General features: G+C 47.8%; 1 protein-coding gene across 2 annotated transcripts in view; it reads right to left on the reverse strand.

Moving 5' to 3' along the window:
• Window positions 1-7,227: 7,227 nt before the first annotated feature.
• RAB6B (RAB6B, member RAS oncogene family) overlaps window positions 7,228-25,159 on the reverse strand; it is a gene marked incomplete at both ends in the record, with an annotated part of 54,523 nt that continues 36,591 nt past the window's right edge. Inside the window, 6 exons of one of the 2 annotated variants that reach the window (XM_084231051.1) lie at window positions 7,228-7,292; window positions 8,917-8,983; window positions 11,731-11,824; window positions 12,707-12,818; window positions 15,740-15,845; window positions 16,064-16,117. In XM_084231051.1, the coding sequence (XP_084087177.1) occupies window positions 7,228-7,292; window positions 8,917-8,983; window positions 11,731-11,824; window positions 12,707-12,818; window positions 15,740-15,845; window positions 16,064-16,117 (498 nt within the window). The remainder of the gene's footprint in view (window positions 7,293-8,916; window positions 8,984-11,730; window positions 11,825-12,706; window positions 12,819-15,739; window positions 15,846-16,063; window positions 16,118-25,159) is intronic. The other variant, XM_084231052.1, reaches the window with a different exon arrangement.

Genomic DNA, 25,159 nt, shown 5'->3' on the forward strand with positions numbered 1-25,159 from the left:
TCCACACTCCTGCCTCATGGTACTTAAGAGTTTAAAAATAGATCATGAACCCTTGGAGTCACTCCCAGGTGGTAAACTCCTAAGTGCTAAGTGCCCAGATGTCAAGGGTCTAGTGTGTTCTAGTGGTTACCCTAACTGGGAAGTATGTGGATCCTGTAGCAGCCTTGGTGCTGGTGTGTGAAATAAATGCAAGCTGAAACACATTAGACCTTGGCTCTGGTAAAGTTCTTACTCCAAAACCCATTGCTACTAGAGTTCTGTGTTTTGGGCTCTGCCTCTTGCCCTTTCCTTACTAGCCAAATCGTAACGTAAAATGAAACCAGCAATCACAAAAAGTTTGATGACATGATAATCGTAGATGCTCACATGCATGAAAGTCACTCGGCACTTGTGTGAGAGGCATGCGTTTGTCAGCCTTTTTTGCTGTTTTCCTGGTTGACAAAGTATATATATACTTTACTTTATTAGAGGAAGGGGTATACCAAAAAGGTGACGGAGGGGAGCAAGGTTGAATTTTAAGGCGTAACGATGATCTTTTGAAAAAGGAACAATATCTCATGTGACTGTCTCCGGTTAGTGTGCATCAGATGATCTGTACTGCTAGTTAACAACTGGTCTGAAGACCCTGCTCCTAAATATTCAGCTCAGTAGCAGATCAGGTGCATGCTCCAGAATCTGCTTAACGTGCCCTTTACCTGGCACAAGGGGCTTCTGGGAGCACCCTTAGAAAGAACTTGGTTGCCTCCTGATGCATATAACCCCATTGCTCATAAGGGATGGCTGTGGGTCACCATGAGATGCCATCATGGAAGGCAGCTGGGATGAATAAGCCCTGGGCACTTGGTGGGTAAGTGCTGCCCCCTTCTGGACTGGGTATGGCCCACACCTGCAGACAGGGTCTGGGCACCAGCCCAGCTGTTCTTTATTCCTACTCTTATTTCAAAATTCCTTCAAGGCTTCCAAGGCCTTGGGAGCCGCTCCCCTCGCCAGGCACCTGACAGTTTCCTGGGGGCCTAGTTCCTCATCAACACAGCTTCTGCCAGTGGGGTGTGCTTGGGGCCTACCACTCATTTTTTCCCCACAGCTTCTACTTGGAGCTTCCTGGGATTCCGGTAATCCTGCTTTGTGTGAGGTACTTGGCCATGTTCTGTTGACCTGAGATGATTTCAGCCAGCCAGACGCCAGACTTGACACTTTTTTTTCCTTGAGGTTTGAGTTTAGCACATAGTTAGAGCTTCAGTTGGCTTGGCCTCTTCTCTCACCTGAAGGATATTAGCAGCAATTAAGCTGCTTACCTCCTCTGTTTCAACCCTTCACATCTTTAAAGAGAAGCGGTTACTACACTTGGCGTCTGCACAGTGAAGCCATCCCATTTCTCTTTCCAGCTATGAAGCCCTGAACTGCTGATGACTCCCGAGAGCCTTGCATGTTCACTCAGAAACGCCAAGCACAGCCAGGCTCAATAAAGCATAATCCCTGCTTTTAGAAGATTATGGCCATGTTCCGTGGTGAAGACGTGATCTTTCAGTGTGGCTGCCTTCCTCTCTAACTCATCAGCATGAACATCATCATGGCTGCACTGAACCCCAAGCACTTTGTGGGCCCCAAGGTCAACTAGCTCACCCCCACTGTCCCTGTCCAACAGGGCTGCCGCTTCTTGCAGTGTCTCAGCACTTCCTGGGATTCTGGCATCCCGTGGTCCTGCTATGTGTAAAGTAAGTGGTGTGCTATTGACTTAGGATGGCTTTGTTTCAGCTGAAATGTAATTTTCTCTAATTTGAGTTTGGCATAGAAATAGTAAAGCTCCTTCCTCCACTCCTGGTCAATGATGGCAAAGCATTGATAAGGAAAGCCACCTGGAGCAGCATCTCTTGAGGCCACGATGGGGACTTGGGCAGGACATCACCTCAACTCTAATCAGTCACATTTGGGGAATCCCAACAGTGCTTCCCTCATCTGGCTGTGGGACAGCCGCCAGTGTGAACCCCACATGGCTCATTCCTTCTCTGCTGCCTCACATCATGGTGCTCTGAATGCCATAGTCCTGGGGGATTACTGGTTGCCCTGGGATGGCTTGAGCCATCCCAGCATCTCCATACAAGCATCTGCACTTCGGCGCTCTGGCCTCTGCTCCTTGACATCTCCTCAATCTCATAGTTTACAATTTACAGTTTATAGAATTTATACATTTTTGCAACCAGCCTTACACAGAAGTAAAAGCTGTCCTGTCCCTTCTAATCAGAGACGGTTTCCTTAAGATGGTGACTGGAAGGTCTTCCAGGACCTTTAAAGGGCAAAGATAATTAGTGAAGTTAGAATTGAAGAAGAATGGGATCCTGGTGAACTTGGCCTACTGCACAGCCCCAGGGCTCCCAGCATTTCCAGGAGATGGCGATTCTGGATCTGGCCTCGCCTGGCCTTTGTGTCCTCTTTGGATTAGTCCTGTAATTTTGGTGTGAGGGTATCTTTTAGTCTAGATGAGAGAGGCCTGAAGCATCCTCTCTGGGAGCCCTGCGATTGGCGCGGGATGAAGCTGGGAGTGCTGGTGGCAGTGTGGTGTCACCAGGGAGGTGATTGGGGTTCACCTTAAATTCCTGCCTTAAAATGGCTTTGTAGAATTCACCAGAAAGGAGAGATCGGTCCCTGCATCTCCCCTTCATCACCACAGGCCATGTCAAGTGGAGATTAGAGATGATGAAGATGTCACACACCTGACTCAGTTCTGCTTAATTTCCCTTTCCATCAGCTTTTTGACAGAATGGAGGTTGGGGAGGTGACTGTGGATCTAATGTCTTCAGTGTGTCCGACCTCTCCTGAATAGGAGAGCCCAGGTGAGAAGGAGGAAGCAGCCAAGGGCTTTGCATGGTGGCCACGCCCCCCAAACTGAAAGGCTCTTCATGGAGCATGCATTGAAGAAGTCTGGTTTTGCACCCCCATATATGATCGCAACTCAGAGACACTAGACAAGAGGCTTGTGTTGAGAATTAGGACAATTTATTGTTTGATCAACATGCTGAGTCTTCCACATTTTACACAGTTTTATGTAAAGTCAATATGGCCATTTATGCCTGTTGAGCCAGTAAGAGATGGAAATGCCACTCTCTGTGTTCCTCACAGTCACTTTTTGGGGATGGGTGAGGGAAACTGAGGGAGAATTAACACACAGCACGTACAGACTGGCCTTCAATGTATGGAGGCTTCCCATTGAAAGTGACCATCCAAATCCCACTGCAATGTTTTCTTCTAAGCCGTGCCCAGCCAGTAGTCTCAGCCATACAGGGTCTGAAGCCCAAGGAGTTTACACATCAAGAACCCAAGGTTTCAGAGTACCTACAAAGTTGGTTCCCACAAATTAAGGGTGCCCAGGTCTGTGTGGGGCCCAAGGCAATCAGAGTGAAGTGGGGACAGGCTCATCTGTGCAGTACAGGAACCTGAAATTACATGGATTCTCCTCAGCTCATTCAGAAACACTGGTGAGAACTTACATTCTAACCAGGGTAAAGCTATTAGAGGGGTCCCCGTGCATAGCAGCCTTTTGTGTTCAAGTGCACAGTCACATTGCACACGCAGACAAGCCACAAAGAACAAAGACCGCTTCCAACTTGCTGGGTGACCATAGGCAAGTCCTCCTTCTCTGCCTTGGTTTTGCGGCTTGTGGACAGGAAGGGTTATGAGGCCTCTACCTCACCGTGCAGCCCGCGGACAACGCCTCACTTTCAAGGGGCAGAGGTAGTTTGGAAACTAGTGGGCATGCAACCCTGCTTGGTTGGCGTGCACATACGTCTGTTTAGCTGCCTCTCACGTGGCTCAGACACGCCTCACATTCCTCGGCTCCCTGTTCTCAACTGACGTCCTCACCTGCCTTCCGCCTGGTGAGGGAATGACGCTGCTCTGTCTGCAGGACACCGAAGCCAGCGGTGCCATTATCCCACCTGGTCCTTGAGGGCAGCAGCTCCCAGCACTGGCTGACCACGGGGAGGACGGAAATGTTTGCACCCTTAGTTACCACCGCTTCCAACCTCCGTTCTGTTGCCTGAGACACTGAACTGACCTGGCCATTGCGCCTCAGACCTGGGAATATTGCAGAATGATCAAGGATGCGCACCGGGAGAGAGCGGTGGGAATGACAACATGGCGGTTTCCAACCAAAGGAAACTTGCTTCAAAGCAGCACGCGTGCTAACCTCGCACTACACACCCTCAGTTCTAGCACCCTACATGCTGGTGTCACACCTTCATTCTGACATGTGGGCATCCCACAAACAGTGTTTTCCATCTTAGACTCAAGTTTTCTGACGCCTGCAAAAGAGAAGTTTTACTGCAACTTTTCTTTCAGATCTTCCCCCCTAAAGAAAGCCAAAGGATGATGACCCCACTCACCTCCCAGGTCTCGGCCAGTGGGGAGAGGGGATGAATGACTGACTGTGATGAGATCATTTCCTAACAGGATTCCTCCATTCGCCTTGTGCCGGCCCACCCGGGCTTGGGGTGTGATACTCTCACTGAGGTTGCCGAGGGAATGAGATCATTTCATCACAGAACCCTAAATCTACCTGTGAGCAAGAGGACAGTGATGGCACCTGCTTACGACAGCCAAGGGACCAATGCACTTCTGTGCAAGAGTCTGGCTGCCCTGAGAGACTCCAGGAGGGAGGGGGGCTGTTCAGGTTTGAGGAGAGGCGGGGTGAGGCATGGCACACTAAGATGGGAGCACAAGAGGAGGCGACTGCCCTCACCTTTAGAGGCCCACAAGTTGGGGAGAGGCTGGACTCAGAGAGAGGATATTGTGTACGTGCAGGCAGAGGCAGGGCTCACTGATGCTATGTCAAGCCAAGTGATTCTGTCTCTTACTGCTCCTCTAGGCAGTGAGGGAAAAAAAATTCATGGCGCCTTAGATATGTGTGCACATGAAAAGTAAACTGAGTTTCTACTTTTTTTTTTTACAGGACCATAATAATAAAAATTACTCTTTTTACCAAGAAAATAAAAATCCAACATACATTCGTTCACTGCAGACCCCTGCAAATGGGACCATCCCAAAGGCCACGAGCAATGGCCCTCACTGCCAGCCAGGCCAGATGCTACAACATGGACTCCTGTAAATTCTTGCAAAGTCAGCACTCTTTCAGCCAGCACCACTAGGGGGTGTGCCGCGTGGGAGGACGTGCATATAAGCACAAAGGAAATGGTGCACGCATTCCCGTGGGCTATTTTTGCCTGCAGTTGAACACATCTATGCATTATTTTATTGATGGCAAGACAATCACAAATTTGACAATATTAAGTAATTCTTATTTCAACACGTTGCAGTACTTTTGAATTTCCCAAAACTGTTATCACAATGCAAGTTCCAACTTGAGAGCAGGAAAAGCAAGAATATACATCGAGCACATTTATCTTTGTGTGAATGTGTTTGTGGAAAGTGTATACACAAGTCTATCTCTATATATAAGTATGTACACACATATAAAAACTAAACACATGACACTGGAGTTACATCCGTACATTGGTCTTTGCCTTCTGGAAAAGCCCGCTAGGAATCCTGCTTCCTCTTTTCTTCACCTGAAGATAAATTCCTCTGATATACTGTCACGCTGTCTCCTTAGCTGAAAGCATGTGACAGGTCCAGTGGACAAACAGCAGTGAGTCCTGACAGGTTTTGCTGCACTCACTGACTACCGTTTTGAATTAGTTTCTGAGAAGCTCAAAATTCATTGCAACGACTTGTTGGAGCCCTGCTTTGTGGAGGCACCCCCTAGCCCCCCAGGTGGTCATTTAGTCCACCTATAACATGCCCAGCAGCAGCCTGGGGGGAAACCCGAGTCACCTTGAACAGTGGGGCTGACTGTTTTGGGCCAGCATGGCTGCCCAGGCCTACTTTGCGCAGACCGGGCTGGGGGTTCCGGTGTATTTGGAATGTTAGCCCAGTGGGTGGCATCACTTAGTGAGAAAAGAGAATTCTCTTCAGACTTTACAGGTCCTCGGGACTGAGCCCTTCTCAGAAATGATTCAAAAATGGCAAGGACAGCTTTCTCTGGGCAGCCTTCTGGCGCCCCCCACCTCAGCCCTCCCTTCAGGTGGCCACAGAGCCGCTCCAGCACCCACAAAGGTACGTGCTCGAGGACTACAATTTCCTGCACCAGTGGGCGACAACACGGCAAGAGCTGGCTTTTCCAGAGCAGCGCTCAGCTGTGTTAGCAACTGAGGATCTGAGAACATGCATCTTAAGGGTGGAGGTTCTCCAGAAAACCCTCCCCTGGCCAGTCACAGATGAAGGAGAGCTCCAAGGAGAACAAACTGAGTTTCTCTTTGCCCTTTCTTTAAATTCAGCCCAGATACGTGTGCTGACTGCTGGGCAGGTTGGGGAAAACATCCTCAGAACTCCACATGGTGCCCCAAGTCAACAACCCGCACATCCATACAGCCCACAGTCGCAGCAGCACCCCATTCTTCCAGTGCCCTCTTGCTCTGACAATCAGGCAGGCCACAGGGAACACCAGTGTCCTCCACTCCCTTCAAGGCTTTCCAGGGAGGAGAAGGGAGAGGACGTCACTCCCCGGGGCCTCTGCAGGGCTTCCTGCATTCCACAGGGCCTTAATTTCAACTTGGAGCCAGGCTAATGTCCCATTCTGGCCACGGAAGGCCCGTCAGAGCGACCTCTTCAGAGGCTGTTTTGTTCAATCAGTGTTTGATTTAACTAGGTAGGGCCTGTATAGACCCAGAACTGGAGCCTAATTAAGTTGCCCAGGTACCTATTTTTACTTCCTGGGCAGGGGGATGGGAGGAGGGCAGAGGTGTGAGCCGTTCCAAGAGGACAGACAGGAAGGAGGAGGTGTGTGGAAAGGTTCTCTATAAGTTTACAAATATACAAAAACAAAAAAAAAGCACATTTTTCAAATAAAAATGACTACATTTTTATCTGGCAAAAAGTAGTATACACATGATTTAAATTTTTTTTTAAATTTTAACAGTTTTTGGCAATCTTAATAAAGTACAATATATTACAACCAAACCAAAAAATAGTTGTTTAAGTAACAGCTGTTAAGAGTGACGTGATCCCTGATGCCCAGCCTCCCCCCACCCCACCCCACCCTACTCCTAGAGACAGAGAGAAAAGAAAAATCCTCCCATCTGATGAGCTTATTTCCCACCCCCCTTTAGGAAGCTAACCAATAGGAAGCAACACAACAAGCGAGTGGTGTCAGAGGAAGCCAGAGGTGAGGCTGCATTAGCAGGAGCAGCCGCCCTCGCTGGCCGGGGGCTCCTGGGGTTTGTCCAGCTTGATGTCGATCACTGCAGGGGCTGGGCTAAGGAAGACAATGCTGGGAGGCACAGCCAACAGCTCACAATCTGTGCACCCTCAGCTGCCCTGCGCAGCCCCCACCCCTAGCAGCTTGCTCTGTGTCTCCACAAATGCCCAGGGACTCGGCTTTTTGCCTGACCTGGGCAGGACAGAGTGCCGGCTCCCACCCCTATTTCTCTTGCCCTGACCCTCCCATGTGCCCGCACCACTATCCCTGAAGCAAAGCTTGCCCTGGGCCATGGGATGACCATCTAAACACAGGGGGGACAGTCACTTTCTCAAAGTCTTTCCCTGGTGAGCAGTGCCAGCTCCCAGCCATGGCCATGACACCTGTCAGCCCCACCCCAAAATGCCCTGGGAGGTGGAGAGTCCCTGGGGCAGGCATGGGTCCCACATCTCAAAGCACAGGACTACCTAGGCCTTGGTCTTGTTGGCAGCAGAAATACTGAACCCTCGAGGAGTCTCTGGGCATCCCTTATTCCCTGAGGAAGCTGCTGTAAGAAGCCACATCCCTGGGGAAGGGCCCCAGCACAACCGGTTTCCATCCTCTCCAGCGGGGCTGGAGAAACATCCAGCGGAACCAATAGCACAGCGGGTTCAAGCTGCACAGCCAGGCTGAGGCCTCTGCACTTGCCAAGCTAAAGATGATGACAAGTCCGGCCCGACCACAGGACACGGTCTGAAAACTGCACTCCTGGGCCTCGGGGGTGGGGGTGGTAAAAGAACCCCACTAGGGACCTAGTGCTGGTATCTTGTGGATGGTTTGGGGGCCCCTATCAAAGACTCTGTGAACAAGTCTTTCAGTTGCAAGTACTAAGAAAAGACTGGCTTTCCCTGAAGATCACACTTGCCCTGCTTGCCACATATTTCTCACTTAGCCATGACAAAATTGAAGTTAGACTTTACCTCTGACTTTTCCTTCCTCCCCCTCCCCACCCCATGCCCTAATTTTCTTAATGCGTACCTGTACACATGTGCTTTCTATACATTTGTATGCACATGCATTGTGTGTGTATACAGAGACATGCTTTTTACATGGCAAAGTATAAATAAACAAGTAACGAGATAACAAACAACTGCTTTCCCTCCTCTGAGGTAAGTCAGTTGACCGCTCTGAATCTCAACTTCAACTTTGGTGCTGTCTGAGGTGTGGGTGGGCAGAGCAGAAGGGAGCTTGGGGGCTGTTGAGGGCTGGGCCTAGGAGGAGGGTCTGCTGGGAGAGCTGTCTCGTTGACTAGGCTGACCCACGCTGGAACCCTAGATCAGTGCACCGAGGCCTTCCCCTGTCCCCGCAGACACAGCAACGCTTACTGTGAAAGAGGGTGTCCCTACCCTGCACGTCGCTCCTTATACACCCCCTTGGACCCCACACTGCTTTGGAAGGAGAAGCTTAGATGGCTAGAGCTGCATGGGACTTAAAGACCATGAGCTCAGCCTCACCCCAGTGCAGAGGAGCCCCACACTGCACCCACCAGCTGGGAAGCCACATTCGGGAAGGTGGGGCCTGAAACCAGGCAAGTATGGCCAGCTGTTCTACAACACCAAGTGAATAAACTGATGAATAAATGAACTCCCCAGTACATCTTTCACTCACTCAGCACAGAAAAAGGATACTCCCTTCTTTGCTTTTCTCCTGGACATTCTCCATTCCAGGCAGAGCAGAGGCCACACGTCGGAAGAGCTGGAGAGAAGGGGAGACAGCATGAGCCCTGCCTCCCCTCTCCTGCTGCCCCGGGCCTCATCAATCTGGCCTTCTCTCATGCTGACCTTGGGTTTCATCTCCTGTCTGTCCCACTGACTGTGCCCTGGAGGGCAGGGGCTGCACCTGGTATCTCTTTCACCCATTCCAGCACCTCTCATGCAGGCGGGCTGGCCACAGGTCATGTGTCACGATGGCCACAAGGACCCATCCTGGTGCAGAAAAGGATCTAGACCTCAGAAATAGGAGCCCACAGGCCGGCTTCTGTCCCACTTGCCATGTGGGGAACTGACTTTTGACTTGCCCTGGAGGCATCAGACCCTCTTCTCAGGGGGGTCTGCAAGTCCACAAGCATCAAGGTAACTGGGTGCTGGGCACTGGGTCACAGTTACAGCAGAGACACTTTCCTGTGAGTGTGATGTGTGTGGGTGTGATGCTATGGGTGTGTTTGGGTGCAGTTAAGTGTGATGTGTGTACTGTGTGTAGATGTGTGTGTATGTGTGGATGTGGGTATGTTGCCACATCTGTGTGTGAATCTGTGTGAGGGGGATGTGAATGTGTGTGTGTAAGCGTGCATGCATGCACACACATGCCCTGGGATAGAGATGCACAGAAGAATAGCTGGGGTGCTGTCAGACATGGAACCTAGCAGGTGACCACAAGCACAGGCACAAGTACAAAGCACTGGAAGATTCTCAACACTCCTCCTTCTCCAAATAACAACTGCAGAAACTCGTTGGGCTCTGGGCTTCTAACTCCTCCACTCCGTGAGCTCTCTAAGGACAAAGAGTTATATATTCATGTTCTTACCCCAGAGCCCAGTCCTACAGCACATCCAAACTAGGTGGCAGGTTCTAAAGGGGATGAGGGCCTGAGTGGGCCTGGCAGTGTGTGTGACCCCATGGTGGGCTGTAGAGTGGGGCAGGCAGAGAGGCTGAGGGTTGAGGGCCTGGATCATTCCTCATGAGCTCTCACTCATGGCCTTGCCCCAAAGGGCACACTCTGCCTGTAAAAAGTCACTGCCTCTGCCCATGGCCAAACTGCCAGTTAGAAGAAAGCTGCTGGGGTAACGTGGTTGTCTCAATGTGGACAGGCTCACGGTTACAGTTCAGCATGGACTCTCCTTCTGCAACACACAGGGCTAGTACTGACCACACTTAACTCCTGCTCAGACTATCACGTAGCTTCTAGAGCATTCTAGGAAGGACAGTATCAGAATCTCCCCAATATTGACAAAGGCTTCCTGCCCCTGTGTCAGCCTGGTGCTGCCCCCCCAACTCCCTTGACTTTCCTTCAGTACTGCACAGAGCAGCAGCCCAGCCCTCCAAGAAGCCATGGCAGCCCCAGTCGTACACCAGAGGAGGTGGGAGAGGAGCTGCGAGAGAGAAGAGTTAAGGGCACTCAGTTGGGGAAGATGGGGGTCACTGAGCCCTGGGAGCTTTGGGGCCTCCCACTCTACCTCTTCCTGCTCCTCTGCCACCTTCCCCACTGCCACCAGCACAGCCCACATGGGGTGAGCCATCACTAACCAGCCCAGTGGTTGCACAGGCAGCTTGTCTAGTGTTCCCAAGCACTGCTGGGGGCAAAGGGCAAGAGTGACCCGTAGGCAAGTCATGCTCCTCACTCAGCATGGCCCTCCACATCTCAGGTACCCCTCCCCCACACCTGTGCCCATGCTGTCACCCTGCCAGGCGCACCCTCCCACCTTGTCACTTCTCCAAGCCCTCCCTTCCTTGAAGACAGGGGTCCCTAAGCTTTGTCTAATCAAAGGCCTTTTTGTCAGCCTGGGAGAGCCTATAGTCTCCTTCTAAATGTGAGCAATCACTTACACTGGCATATAAAGAAAATCACTTAGTAATGAAATAAACTTCTAAAATCTTTAAAGATACAAATTTATGCCCAAAGCAGCATCTGTGCTTCCTTATGAACATATTAAACAGCAAGAGCTAGCAGGGGTCTAATAACCACTGTGACACCGAAGTAGCGATGCTGTAAATTGCGAGAAGCCCACAGGACTGGCCAGTGAAAACAGCTGTGACTCTCCTGGGCCGTCGCTCCTGCTGCTATGAGGGAGTCTTGTCACGAGGGAAAAGCTAACACTCAGCTAGTAAAGGTAAAGGCATAGTTTTTTTTTTCTAACCAAAGTCCATGGACTCCTTGGGGGTTCATGCAGACCCCCTCTCTTCCCATACTCTGGAGCTCAACACCACTCCCACCTACCCCTCTATGGCGCCTCCATTTTGATTCGCTAGGTCTCTGCATGCTGGGAGTTCTGGCCACACCAGGGTGTGCTCTTTTCTTCGAGTACAGTTGGTCCTCCACTGCCCTGAGCACTTGCAAGCACAGCGCATAAATCCCAAAACTAGTGACTAGATTGACTTTCCTGACCCCCTTTCCAAGTGAGGAAAGATGCCAGGGAAACACAGCTTCTCTCAGTCACCTGGAAGCTGGTGGCTGGACACTCACATTGTGTTACAGGGACACATGGCGGGCTGCTGCATGGTGGCTAAGGATGACGACCACCCCCTCCATGGAGACTGCTCCTTCCCTTGTACAAGCTTACCGACTCTGGAGGTTAACTTGTTCCCCATGAGGAGGATGTATGGGTGCTCAGGTTGGTCACCCAAGCCCAGTCACTAGCCCCTCAGGGCAAGACAGGCCCACGCCATGGCTGACCACGCTGGGCTGTAGCTGAGCTGGACTCGGGCTCGGCAACAAGGGCGTTTTACCTGCTTCACGTTGTAGCCGGTCTTTGCACTGGTCTCGATGAACATGACGCTCAGCTCTTTGGCGCGCTGCTCTCCCTCCTCGATGGTTATCTGCCTGAAGGCAAGGGCAAAAGGGAAAGTCAGTTTGAGCAGGAGGCAGCCCCTGAAGGAGGCAGAGAGAGAACTGAGATGAGGGCTGGTCCAGCAGCAGGGCCCAGTGGCCCTGAGTCAGCCCTGAGGACAGGGCGCTGAGGCCCAGGCTCCCTGGAGGGCTAAGGGCACCGTCCTTACCCTACTCCTTCTGTTTGGCAGCAGGCAGTGGGGCTGCCCAATTGTTGCCTTTACCAGGAGTCACCACGGCCAAAGCCTGAGCTGTAAAGCACTTTTGAGCCATGTACCACTTCTCTGGAAGGGCATCAGTCCCATTTTCCAAATGGGGATACTGAGGTAAAGAGCGACAGCCCCAAGGGACACAGATACTTAACAAAGGAGCTAGGATTTGAACCCTGATTTCCTCACTTCAAGGACAGGATTCTAATAAAGGAGCCTCTATTTCAGATTATTCCTTAAATGGTCAGTGTGCATTCCAGGAAGTCCACAGTCTATAAACCTGTTGCTTTACCTGACAAGTCAGGGTCTCATGAGATGAGTGGAACAGAAGCATGCAAGTGGCACCGAAGTCAGCCCTGAGGAACAGCCTCAAAGCAGCCTCTTCAGAGAAAGTAGCCCAACCCGACATGACATGTTGACACCCGGAGACCAGAACTCTCATACCCACACCCATACCCAGCATTCCACGGGGACAGAGACACACACTGTAGGAGATGCTGTGTCTGGAGCTATCCTGTGGCCATGGCTGGACCCCAGACCAGGTGCTGCAGGGCAGAAGCACAGACTCATAACCCACACCCTCCCATACTCTGCAGGAGGAGCTGTAGAGGATGGAGGGTCGGCCCAGCTTGCAGGCCCCACTCCACGCCTCTGCCCTCAAAACTACCTCTTATCAGCGAGGTCCGTCTTGTTGCCCACCAGCATGATGATAACGTCACTGCCCCTCTCTGTCCTGACATCATCGATCCACTTAGAGGTCTGTTGGAAGGAGTTGAGATCTGCAGATGGAAGGTGCAAATAAAATAGGTACTAAGTGCAGCCTCATGGAGAGGTGAGAGCTGGGAAGGGGCATAGCTCAGGAGCAGGAGGGAGGGAGTATGTACCCAGGAGATGTGGGGGCACGGGCACACAGGCAAGTGGGTCCAGTCTTCCAGAGGAGGCCCACGTTTGTTTCTGCCACTGCCACTCAGGGAGAGATGCTTATATTCTAGCCAGTGTTTGTGCAGAAGCACCTGTCTGGAAGTCCCAGCAGTCATGATTTGGTGCATGGACAGCAGCAGCTTTAGGGGCCCACCTGATAGCCAGACCTGACTTTTATTTTTGTTTCATCATAATAAGAAAAACCTTTAATGGGTAAATATACATTGTTTTTATTATTTATTTATTTCCTTCCTGATTCTTTTTCTTTTCCTCCCACCACCATACCTTCTGTCTCCTGGTCCTGTTTCCCTCCCCACTCCCTCCTAACCTCAGAGTCCTCACAGTGTTTATTGATGCCCACTGGTTTTTGAAGGTATTTTATGTTATCAAATTGTCTGTTACATAAATGTATTTGCTTTTATCATTCTGACTGGCTACCCATAATTCTAACTCCCTCCATTTTTTGTTGAAAAGGCTGCATTTCATCCTTTCTCATGGCTGAAAAGTATCCTATGGTGTGACTACACCACATCTTCTTGATCTAAGTGTTTATCAGTGAACATTTAGGCAGCTTCCACGTCCTACCTATTGTGAATAGAGCTGCTATGAACATTGTAGAACATGCAGGGTTTTGTGTTGATGGTTTCATAATCTCTGGATATATGCCCAAACGTGAGGTTGCTGGATCATAGGGTATTTCCATTTTAGATTTTTAAGTTTAATCCAGATTGCTTTCCATAATGGGAGCACCAGTTCACATTCCCACCACCAGTGTAACACAGTTAGTTCCTCTTTCTCTGCATCCTCCCCAATACTGGTTGTTGAGGGTCTTTTTAATAAGTGCTTTTCCCATGGGCATGACATGGTATCTGCCCAGTGGTTTTAACCTGCATCTGTTGTTGGAAGTGATGATGAACATGCTTTCATATACCTAGTGTCCTTCTGAATACCTTCTTTGATGAACTGTCTGTTCATATCTGCTGCCCATTTATAAATTGGGTTTGTTTGATAATTGTTGAATTGTGTTGAGTCCTGGATATTAATCTCTTATCAGTTATATATTTGTGACTTATTTTCTTCTATTCAATAGAGTGTCTTTCTAGTCATTTTGTATTTTTTTAACATATAAAAGCTTTTAAACTTGAGGCTGACCCACTTGTGGATTTTTGCAATTATTTGCAATTATTTATTACTATTTTATATCTCTTGCTATAGTCACCAAAACTTATTTATTGTTGATGTCATAGAATCATCAACATTTTCTTCTGATTGTTTTATTACTGCAGGTCTTATATATAAATCTTTACTCCACTTGGAGTTTATTTTTGAGAATGGGGTTAACAAGTGATCCAACTTCACTCTTTATGTGTGGCTTTCCATTTTCCCGTATCATTTATTAAAGAGACTGTCCTTCCCCCATTGCATGGCCATAGCTGCTTTGTCATAAATTAGGTAACGATACATATATGGATTTATTTCTAGGCTTCTGACTCTGTTCAACTAATCCATATATTTACTTCTGTGCTAATTCCCTATTGTTTTCAGTATTATTGTTTTTCAGTAAAGTTTAAAACCAGGTAACATGATATCTCCATTTTTCTCCTTTTTTTCCAGAGCTGATTTTGCAATTTGAAGTCTTTAAAATGGTGTATATAAATTTCAATTTTTTTATTTATTTGAAAAATACTGTCAGTATCTTTATGGGGATTATGTTAGATCTATGTATCATTTTAGGCAAGACAGGCAGACCTGACTTTGGAGGCTCAGAGTAGAGAGTAAGAGATGGGTGCACCGGACTTGGCTGAGCTTGCACACAGTGCAAGGGAGGAACTATAGCAGCCCATGGGGGGTAGACCCAAGCCTTTCCAAAGATGTTTCTTAAGAGAAACCTCAGGCTTTGCACATAAGAGGGGCAGGTGGCCCCAGGGATAGGTGAGAGCCAGGAGATGGGAAGGCCATTTCAGCCTCCTCAGCCCCAAGAGGTGGTGGAATTCTCAGGGCAGCAGTCAGGCCATGCCCACCACTCAGCAGCCCGCATGCTTGGGGAGGGAAGCCAGCCTGTTCTGTGGAGACTCAGTTTCCCTTCTGTTCAGCATCAGGCTACAGGAGCCCAGGCCCTCAAAGGCTCAGCTCCCACCTGCACTCAGGTGTCAGAGACCCTGCAGTCAGGACTAGGGCAGAGGATGGTGGGGGATGAGGTGGAGGGGGGCAGGCAGAGGCAGAAGGCTGGGGCAGCACTTAGGTGTCCTCCTACACAGGGGTGCCTGCAGCCCAGGAGCTTACCACATGTGTTCCATATACCTGCTGGGATAGCTGGGGCTCCGCCTGAGCCCCAGCCCCACAGGCTGTCAAGAAGAATTACCCTGGCCAGGAAAGCCACGGTGTGTGGGAAGTGCAGCCCATCCACAGCTCTCTTAGACCTGCTAGGTCTTCTCTCCCAGGGAGTCTTGTGAGGAGGTAGGTCACTAGCTGGCAAAATAGCTGCTGCTGGGGCACAGCTGGGCCAGGGGCAGGCTATTCTCTCACATATACAGAAGTTACTCCATAGGGATCTTTCTGGAGTCAGGGTGAGTTCAGAGGGACTAGGGAAAGGGCAGCCTCATGAGCACCTGCTCTCTTCTATGTAGGCCTCTGCTCTGAGGAAAGCCAACCCAGTGCCATACACAGCTGCTATAGGAGGGTGGTAGATGGTGGAAAACACACAACTCATTCCCCACCTGAGCTCATGTCTTCCTGCACTCAGAGAACAAGGAAGCAGGCACGTGGGGCGCACACTCACTTGTGATGTCGTACACCACCACAGCCACAGTGGAGTCACGGATGTAGCTGGGGATCAGGCTGCGGAACCGCTCCTGGCCGGCTGTGTCCCAGAGCTGCAGTCGCACCTGTTGCAGGGAGGGCAGGGTGGCAGGTGGGCAGACGGTCACCAGGGAGCAAGGAGATCACTCCAGCCCCAGTGGGTGGGGGCCAGAGGGCAGTCTGGGATCTGAGATGCTGGCACCACCAACTCCATGGTAGGCAGGTTCTCAGCGGTGCTCAGGGTCCATGTGATAAGCCCAAAGGAACCCTCCCTGTCCCACCAGGTCTAAAGTTGGGCACTCACCGTACGATCCTCCAAGTACATGGTTTTTGACAAGAAGTCAATCCCAATAGTTGCCTGTTAGAAAAAAGCACAGGGAGGTCAACACTAAGAGGTCTCAGGCAAAGGGAAAAAAGCTCAGTGATCCAGGCAATGACAGAGCTAGCAAAAGGCGGGTACCCCCTGCCAAGCCTAGAGTGGGTCCTGTTTTGTTGGGCTGTTCCTGCAACCCAAATCCCAACAGTAAACCCTCTCATTCCTCTCAGAAGAAGTGAGTTTGAACTAAAAAGGATGAAGACAAGTTTTGTAGAGACTGATACAAAAGTGCTTTGGAAACGGGATAAGAGAGTTGGGTGAGGAGACCCCTCCCCTCAGGAACAAGGCTCATGGAAAGAAAGCATTTCACCTACACCCCTTAAAGTGGGGGCCTAAGGAAGCAGGTCAAGCAGGTACTGGGTGGTTTCTCTGGCAGAGCTTCCTTAGCCCCACCTGCCTCACTCCCTTGCAGCCGGCCCTCGAGGCTCCCCAAGCCTCTCCTCTGTGCCCTGTAACTGAGACTTCTGGGCCTGATTCAGCACTGCTTAGGTAGCAAGGCAGAACGGGCTGCTTGCCACTCTATAGGGGTGGAGACTGCCGGCTTTTCTCGGGGCATCGCGGACCATCCAGGGCAGCATTTCACAGGAAAGCCCAACTGACTCTTTTCTATCCAAACCAACATGTTGGGAGGCAACTGTCCCCAGCACCCAATGTCACACCTGTGCCCCTTTGTCCTGGCACCAAAGGCATCTAGGGAAGCTTAGGTGAGCCTTGTGGCCTCATCTACCCCGAGTGTCTGTGCTAGGCGCTAAATGCTGCCAGTATGAAATGGAAACATTACAGGTGTGTAGTTAATAGTAACAAAGACTCAGATATAGCCTGAATGTCCCAAGTACAATATGGCATATTCATATGATCAGAACCCTTGGCAGCCATTAAAAATCACATTCATGAAAAATATTTAAAGATCTAGGAAAATGGTCATTGAATGGACTAAAGAAGGTTATAAAACATCATGTTTACTGTGATCTTAATTGAATGAAGTAGATAAATAATATATCTTTCATATTTTCTTAGACACTGAAGTTAAGGGACTGTGCTAAATAAAGCCTTAATTATGCCAATGTCTGGGTAGTGACATTATGGATGATATTTTTTTTTTAGGCTTCCTTCACTATACTTTTCTCTATTTTTGACAATGAATATATAACAGTTCTAGAAGTAGGAAAAAGCATTTTGAAACAAAAATAAAGAAGGGAAACTAGACTGTATGGAAAACTGTGCAGTGACTTCTTACTACAAAAACCACAAACAAGCAAAACCCAAGGAAATAGAGCATCCCATGACTGCAGCCCCCAAGCTGACCACAAGCAACGCACACATCCAACTTGTTCCACGTAGGAGCTGAAGGAGCTGCATCCTCCTAAAACTTGCCTTAGTGCAAAGATGTGAGTGTCAGGGACCATAAAGTTCCAAAATGTGGGTATTGGACAAACACCTTAGATACCCAATCCCTTGCTTTGGAGATGAAAGGCCAGACCACAGAAATCAAAGGACATGCTCAGTGTGACTATGTCAATCAGTGAGAGCTGGGAGAAGCAGAGCTAAGATTTTGGTATCACTTTCTTTCCCAGATTAACACACCTTTCCTGCATGGTGTAGCCACTGGGGAACATATGTGGATTTGATGAGTAGCTTACGGACTCATTTCTGTTCCTTAATAGATATACTACATCCACTTAACAGTTGTGTTAGAGTGACAGTCTTTGTCTTCCGAAACTCACAAGAAGAAATGTACAATCAGGTGGAAATCTCTCAGCTCATCAGAGCTCACTGGGCTCCCCAGGGAGTGCCAGGCTCCTTCTGTAAAATGACCTTGAGCTAAAAGCCAGATGCAAGAGCACAGGATGGTGGCAGTGGCTGCTGACCATCCCTTTATGGGTATTTCCCTTTCTACAACAGGACTCCAAATTTAACGATGGTCTCACAAATGCTCCAAATAAAGACATTATTTTCCAAGTTCTCTTGTACTGGGTGGCTAAATTCTGGTCACTGGGAGGTGAAGGTAATGCACATATCTTCTGGAATGGGTCCTTTGTGGAGGCATGGGAGTATGCCCACAGCTGCTCCCTTTCTTGCTGCTTAGAATGAAGACAGATGGTGATATCCTACAGACCCATCCAGTTGGGTGTGACAAAGTAGCAATGACAGATCAACCAGACAAAGAAAGCTGGGGTCCTTGATTCAGGGAGCCACCTCAGTAGTCTTGAACTGCTTATATCCAGATTGTTGTGTTGAGGAGAAATGAACATTTTTTTTTTTTTTTGCTTAAATCACCGTTATTTTGGGTTTAGTAACAATATCCTATCTAGTAAAGAACCATAGAGAAATGTACCCTTCAAAGGTAGGTAGCATGGATGGTGATGGTGATAGCCATTAATGATGATGTGACAATGAGAGCCCTGTTTCCTCACATGTACACAAGATACTTCTGCTTCCAGGGAGGACAGAGAAGTCACCAGATGACATGACAAGCCTGGTGCCAGCTGGATCAAATCTTGGCAAAGTTCAACTCAGAGGCCTCCACAACCATAATCAACATTTACTGGTCACCCACATACTTTACTACCTCTCACAACAACTTCACCAAATCATTAGTAATGAGGTAACTAAGACTGTAAGGACCCAATTCCTATCTCTCCAGCTCTCTCCCAGTTTTATTCCCACTTCTGTGCTTCTTATAAATCAAGGGTATATCCATTCCCTAGTTGTGCAGTCTCTCAAACCTGTTCTGGCCACACTCCCCACCCAACCAGGCCACCAAGTCACTGCAGACCTTCCCACAGATGTACTTACTGATGCCAAAACACAGGCATCACCACTGCTATGGCTGAGCCACCAGCTTTGCTCAAAACTAGACTTCTAACTTTTGATTCCAATAATGGCTGAGTAGTTTATACCAAGCCAACCCTCCACAGATAACTATTATAAACTCTGGACAAATACAAGAAATAACAACTTGCAAGCACTGAAGAGTGATCAAAACTAGGCAGAAAATGGAAGGGTGAATATCTCTAAAGGAAAGGAAGAGAATGATCTCAGATCCTATAGTAAACTGGTTTTCTCCTAAGGTAACTTCCTAGTCCCACTAAATTAGAAGGACTTGGTAAACTCCTCGGGCTTTCCACCAGAACCCAGAAAGGTCAGCTTTGGGAAAGAGAACATCACCTCAGGACTGAGGGTTACACCAGAGGACTAAGAAAAAAAGCAAAAGATATCCATCTGAATAAAATTTAAATCTAGTAAGTAACCATCCTCTCCAAAAAAAAAAATTAATTTAATTGCCTAAATTAAATAAAATTTAATTTAATTGCCTATTAAACTAAAACTCAACACTCTTCAGAGCAAGGTAACAGAATCTAAGAATCTCTACAACTTGTTCAGTATGTCCCCTACACAATAAAAAAAGGATTAGGTGTGAAAAAGTCAAGCCTTAATGAAAAGAAAAACTCAATAGAAACAGACTCTCAGATAATCCAGATATTGGATTAGCAAGAGTTTAAAAAAGCTCTTATATATGTTAAAAATAAAGAAGGAGATGATAAACATGATGGGTGAATGGTAAGTGAAATATAGAAACTCCAAAATAAAGCCCCAAAAATCTTAACATTAAAAAATATAATACCAGAAATAAAAATGCATTAGGTTTGAGTAACAGCATCTGGAACACTGCAGAGAAAAGGGTAGTAAACCTTAATACAAGACAAAAGAAACTGTTTATACTGAAGTAGAAGAAAAAAAAGGAATGAAAAAACCAGGCCTTAAGAAATTCCAGGGCAAAATAAAGTAGGCTCTCATAAAGAGAGCAGAAACAGAATCAGCAAAAAAAAAATTTCAAAAGCTAACAACCAAAACTTTTCCCAGTTTGATTAGAAACATCAACCCACATTTCCAAGAATCCTAAAACAGGATTCATTCAAAGAAAACCATTCAAGGCAAGTCATAATCAAACTACCAATAGCTAAAAATAAAGAGAAAACCTTAACAGCAGCTAGAAAATAGAAAGTCATACAAGGAAATAATGACAAGAAGGAGGGTTGATTTCTCATCAGAAATAATTCTGCACAGAAGACAATGGAACATCTTTAAAGTTCCAAAAGAAACCAGCACCACCATCATGTCAGTCTAATTCTAAAGTCAGTTAAAATTCCCTTCAACACTGAAGGCAAAACAAAACATTTTCAGATAAAGGAAAACTGTCATAATTTGTTACCAGTGGGCCTTTATTATAAGAAATGCTTTTTAGGCTGAAGGGAAATTTTACAGAAGCAAATGTCAGTCTTTAAAGAAGGGATACAAGAGTGCCAGAAACAAATAGATTTACCAGAAATGGTGACTCTGGGTAAATATAAAAACATATGACTTTCATCCCTATCAACAGTTCCTAACATTCTCCCTGGCTCCAATCTCATGTACTTCAGTCTCAGAAGGTACCTCAAGTATGACTTTACAACATTAGGTGTAACTACTTCAATTTCTTGCTTTTCCCTCTAAGATAATCACAGCGACAACCACAGTAATGATGACTAAACATCCAACCACTAACCATTTGCCAGCTACTGTGCCCAGCACTTCACATGCATCATTTAATCCCAACCTCTGAGTTCTGGTCTTTAGTATTCTGATGTCACTGCTAAGAAAACTGAGCTGAAGCGATGCTATTTGCCCAGGATCAACAGCCGGAAGCAGCAGAGCCAGGATTCAAAAGGTATTTTCAAAGTCGTCTGTATGTGCACAGACTATTCCCCCACTCCCCAGGGGTCTGAATATTGCGCCGGGTGAAAGCAAACCTTCTGGACCCAGGCCTCCCCACCCAGTAATGCTCTCAGTTATCTCCTTTCTCTGTTTTATCTTCAACCTTTCATTCTCTACTCTTTCCATTCTTCCACGACTCATTCTCTAAATTTTCACACCCTTACAAAAATAATTACTCCCTGTCACTACGCAGCTCTCTAGTCAAATCTCTCTCCTCTTCATATGGTATGGTTCTTGGAAAAAGACCCCAAACCCACTCCTCCACTTCTCTCCTCCCATGACTTGCTCGGGGAAGCTGCTCTTTAAAAAAAAAAAAAAAGATTTATTTATTTATGCATATACAAGAGTTGGGATACAGGCCAGAGATGTGGGGGGTGAGAGGATTCACCAGACAGAGTGGGGAACAGAACAGGCAGACTGACTGAAATACACTGCTGAGGGGAGCAGCGGGAGAGTCAGGAGAGGTCTGCTGCGCCATGTGGGTTGCTCCCTGGTCGGCCAGGGATCGAACTTGTGCTGCAGAGGCTGCAGATTGCCTCATAGTGCGTTGCTTAACTCCTTGTGCCACCAGGGAGGCCCGGAAGCTGCTCTTGCTATGCTTACCACAGCCATTTCATCTCCAAATTGTAAGGACCCACTATAGGCCACACTCTACTTGATGTACTTGACCCTGCTGGCTAATCCTCTCCCTGGACACGCTTCCTTTGCTTTGACACTACTTGTTTCTGACTTCCTTGCCTCTCTGCTGTTCCTTATTGGTCTCTTATAGGATCCTCCTCCTTTCTGTACCCCTAAAATGTTGGTGTTCCTTACTATTTAGTGTCAGGAGACCTCACTTACTCTCAGCTTCAAACAGGATGTGCTGGGGCTTTCCCATCTACATCCCAGACCTGACCTCTGCCCCGAACTCCAGGTCCAGGTAGCCAACTGCTCACTAGACATCTGACCTACTCATTCTCTAGACATGTCACTAAACACAGTGTGCCCCACAAGGGGCTCACCATCTCCCTCCAAGCTTGCTCCCTCCCATCTTGATGCATGGCACCTCCTTCCCTCCTAGGTGTGGAGCCTACTGTAAGCCCTCCTCAGTCCCTCCTCTTCACTTGCTCTCTCATCTCCCACTCATCAAATGAATCACTGAGATGATTACTTTGCCTTCTGAGTCTTTTCATTTGTTCTCTTCTTGCCATCCCCACAACTGCTCCCCCAGTTCAAACCTCCAACCTCTTACCTACACAACCCCCCAAAGGCTTCCTGACTGGTCTCTCTGCCCTTGGGCTCTCCCCTTATTCCTTCATACAGCACCACGGTAATCTTTCTAGAACACAGCCCTGACCACAGCACTCCCCCTGGCAGAGGAGACAGTCTAAACACTTCTATTCCCTGCAAAGCTGTTTCTACAGTCTCACTGCCCCCTTGCTGGCTTGCATCTTACACTTTAGTAATAATACTGCTGGCAGGACTTCACACACAAGCCATGTGTTGTTTCTGTGCCTTTTCTGATGCTGTCCCCTCTCCTGAAATGCTCCTCCACAAGGCTAAAGTCCATTCAAAACTCAAGATTCAGCAACTCTGCAACTCTGCAACTGAGTCATGGGTTGGTCTCAGGACCTCTTATTTAATAGCGTCTTGAAACTGGAGTTCTCATCCTGGTCAGTCTCCCCTATCAGCCCGTGATTTGGTGATTCTCAGCATGCAGTATGGGACCACTTGCTTCAGAGTCGCAGCAGGAGCTTGTTAAACATGCAGATGCTTGAGCCCCACCTAGACAGACAGAATCAAACTCTGCGCCTGTCAGTTTGGGAGTGAGAATGTCAGGCCAGCCTTCAAATGACTCATTTGTATGGTAAAGTTTACAAACAACTGCCCAGCTCTAAGCTCCTGATGTAATCAGCCTCAGGCATTTGTGGTGTCCAGCAAGAGGAGTGAGAGACACATGGAGACAGCCATTCCTGCAGGAGGTGCTATTCGCAATGAAGGAATCAGGTCTCATGATTCAGGACCCAGACCACACTGGTGGTGGTGGCACAGGCTGGATTGAATGTCAGATTTCCCTGACTGCAAAGTCAGTGCTCTTGACTATTCATCCACATTCCCTCTGCAGCCTAAAATCCCTTCATTTCTGAAGCTGTCACTGAGTTTGTGTGGGGATCACATTCTGTCTGGCTCCCTATTGTCAGAATCTTATGGTCATTAGACATAATAGCTCAGCAGAGTCTACTTAGGAGGAAGTTCATTTGCATTTTAACTACAACAAAAGTCAGCTCTCAGATATAGAACAGAAACAAAAACTTTTAAGATCTCCTTGGCTGGGTCTTGGCTACTGAAAATTTCTAGCTCCTTGCATCATTTATTTTTTCAGACACAGGCACAAGCAGTTGATACCACACTACACCAGATGCAGACCGCACATCCCTCCCAGACAGTCTAGACCTGCAGGGGAGAAGGGGGTGATGGTCTTTCGGGGGCAGCTCCATTCTGGCAAACAGTGATGTATTGGATACTCATTCAATTCTTCATTCTCATGTGCAGACAAGCCCTGGTTCCTGCCTATAAGGACTGTTCCCTCCCCTGGTATGTCCTTCCTCATGGCTAATACCTATTCAGAGTTCAGAACTTAGCCTTGAACTTCAACCTCGTGGTGGAGTAAGGTATACACTCACAGAGCCGTGGTCCTGACAGATGGCAAGGACAAACGCAGGTCCAAAAAGGGGGAACTGTGCTTTCTGTTGATTTCTTCAGGCAAGGTGGGGCCACTACAAAAATGGGTGAGTGAATACTAACTTTCCAGCAAGTGAAGCTGGGGAGTCATGGAGGATGGGAGAAAATCCCAGATGGAGGGTACAGGGGAGTGCACCTCCGTTGACTTCCTTGGTAATGTCAGAGCTGCTAGAAGACCAAGCCTCTTGCAGAACACTATTAAGAACTCTGAACAGAATAAAACAAACAACTGTCTGAAGGCTCTGCAAAGTAACCAAAAGGAGATGAAATTGGAGAAACGTAGAAGCAGAGAACATGGCTGTTTTTACGACTGCTCTCTCACCTGAGGGCAACCCCAGCTAGAGTCGAGGGGTCGCTAAGAAACCTTCAGTCTTCCAGGACAACAGATGAGAGGGCAGATGCAAAGCTACCACAGAAGACAGAAAGTATGAAAAATCCTGGAAGTGAAAAAGTCACAGAGAGGGCATCCCAAATTCTGCATATTAATGCTACCCAAATCATTGACTAACCAAGCACACCACAAGCAGCCCACCCCATCAAAGACAGAAAACAAAACAGACACAAATGAATGTGAATCAAGTTTAAGTTGCTGCCTGCCACACCAAAGAGAACTGAGAATTTGGGTCCAGCTAAAACTGTAGCAAAGGAACAAACACAATGCACAGTCTTTTTCTCAATATGTAAGATATACCTCAGAATTATTAAGCATATGAAATGAAAACCATAGTTAAATAAAAGAGAATAAATGGAGAACAACCCTGAAGTGAGCCAGATGTTGAAAGTAGCAAGCAATTTTTAAAAATAATTAATAAAATTATGCTCAATTATGTAAGGATAAATATGATCATAATGAAGACACAGATTTTAAAATCTCAGCAAAGAAATGATACAGAAGAGCTAAATACAAATTTAGAATGGAAAAACATACTATCTGAAATTTTAAAATTACTGATGGGTTTAACAGCAGACAGAGATGAAACAATGTATTTGAAAATCAATTCCTAGAAATTATCCCAAAGTACAGTATGGGGACACCAAACATAAAGAATATCCAGCTATGCAGGTAGGCCACACCCCCTACAAAAGACCCCAGAAATCTTGGTTATTCTGTTACCTGCTTTGACCTAAAGATGTTGCCTCGCACAGGTCAGCACAAGTCACACAGGGGTGTGAGTGGACATTGATGGGAATACGCATGTGTTTTTGTGTGTGAGTAGACATGTGGCTGAGTGAACATACACACATGTGCATGGACCTATTATTTGCATGTGAAAGTATGTGTATATAGGTAGAACTGGGAGAGTATGAGTATGGGGTGGTTGGGAGTCACTTCTGCTTTGAAGGTAAAGGCCAAAAGGCTGTGGTAAAGGCCACAGCCCTGGCAGTGCCAGGAGGTAGCAAAGATGAAGCGATCAGGAGACTTCATAGGTGTTTTGGGGATGAGGTGGGGGTTGATTTCTGCCAGCCAGCCAACCTAGGTCCCTGTCCATGCCTCCTAGGACAGCCCATGGCCAACCCGGGGGATCAGGCATGTAGCTAGCACATGCC

Source organism: Talpa europaea (genome assembly GCF_964194135.1).
Source record: "Talpa europaea genome assembly, chromosome: 4".
Lineage (NCBI taxonomy): Eukaryota > Metazoa > Chordata > Mammalia > Eulipotyphla > Talpidae > Talpa > Talpa europaea.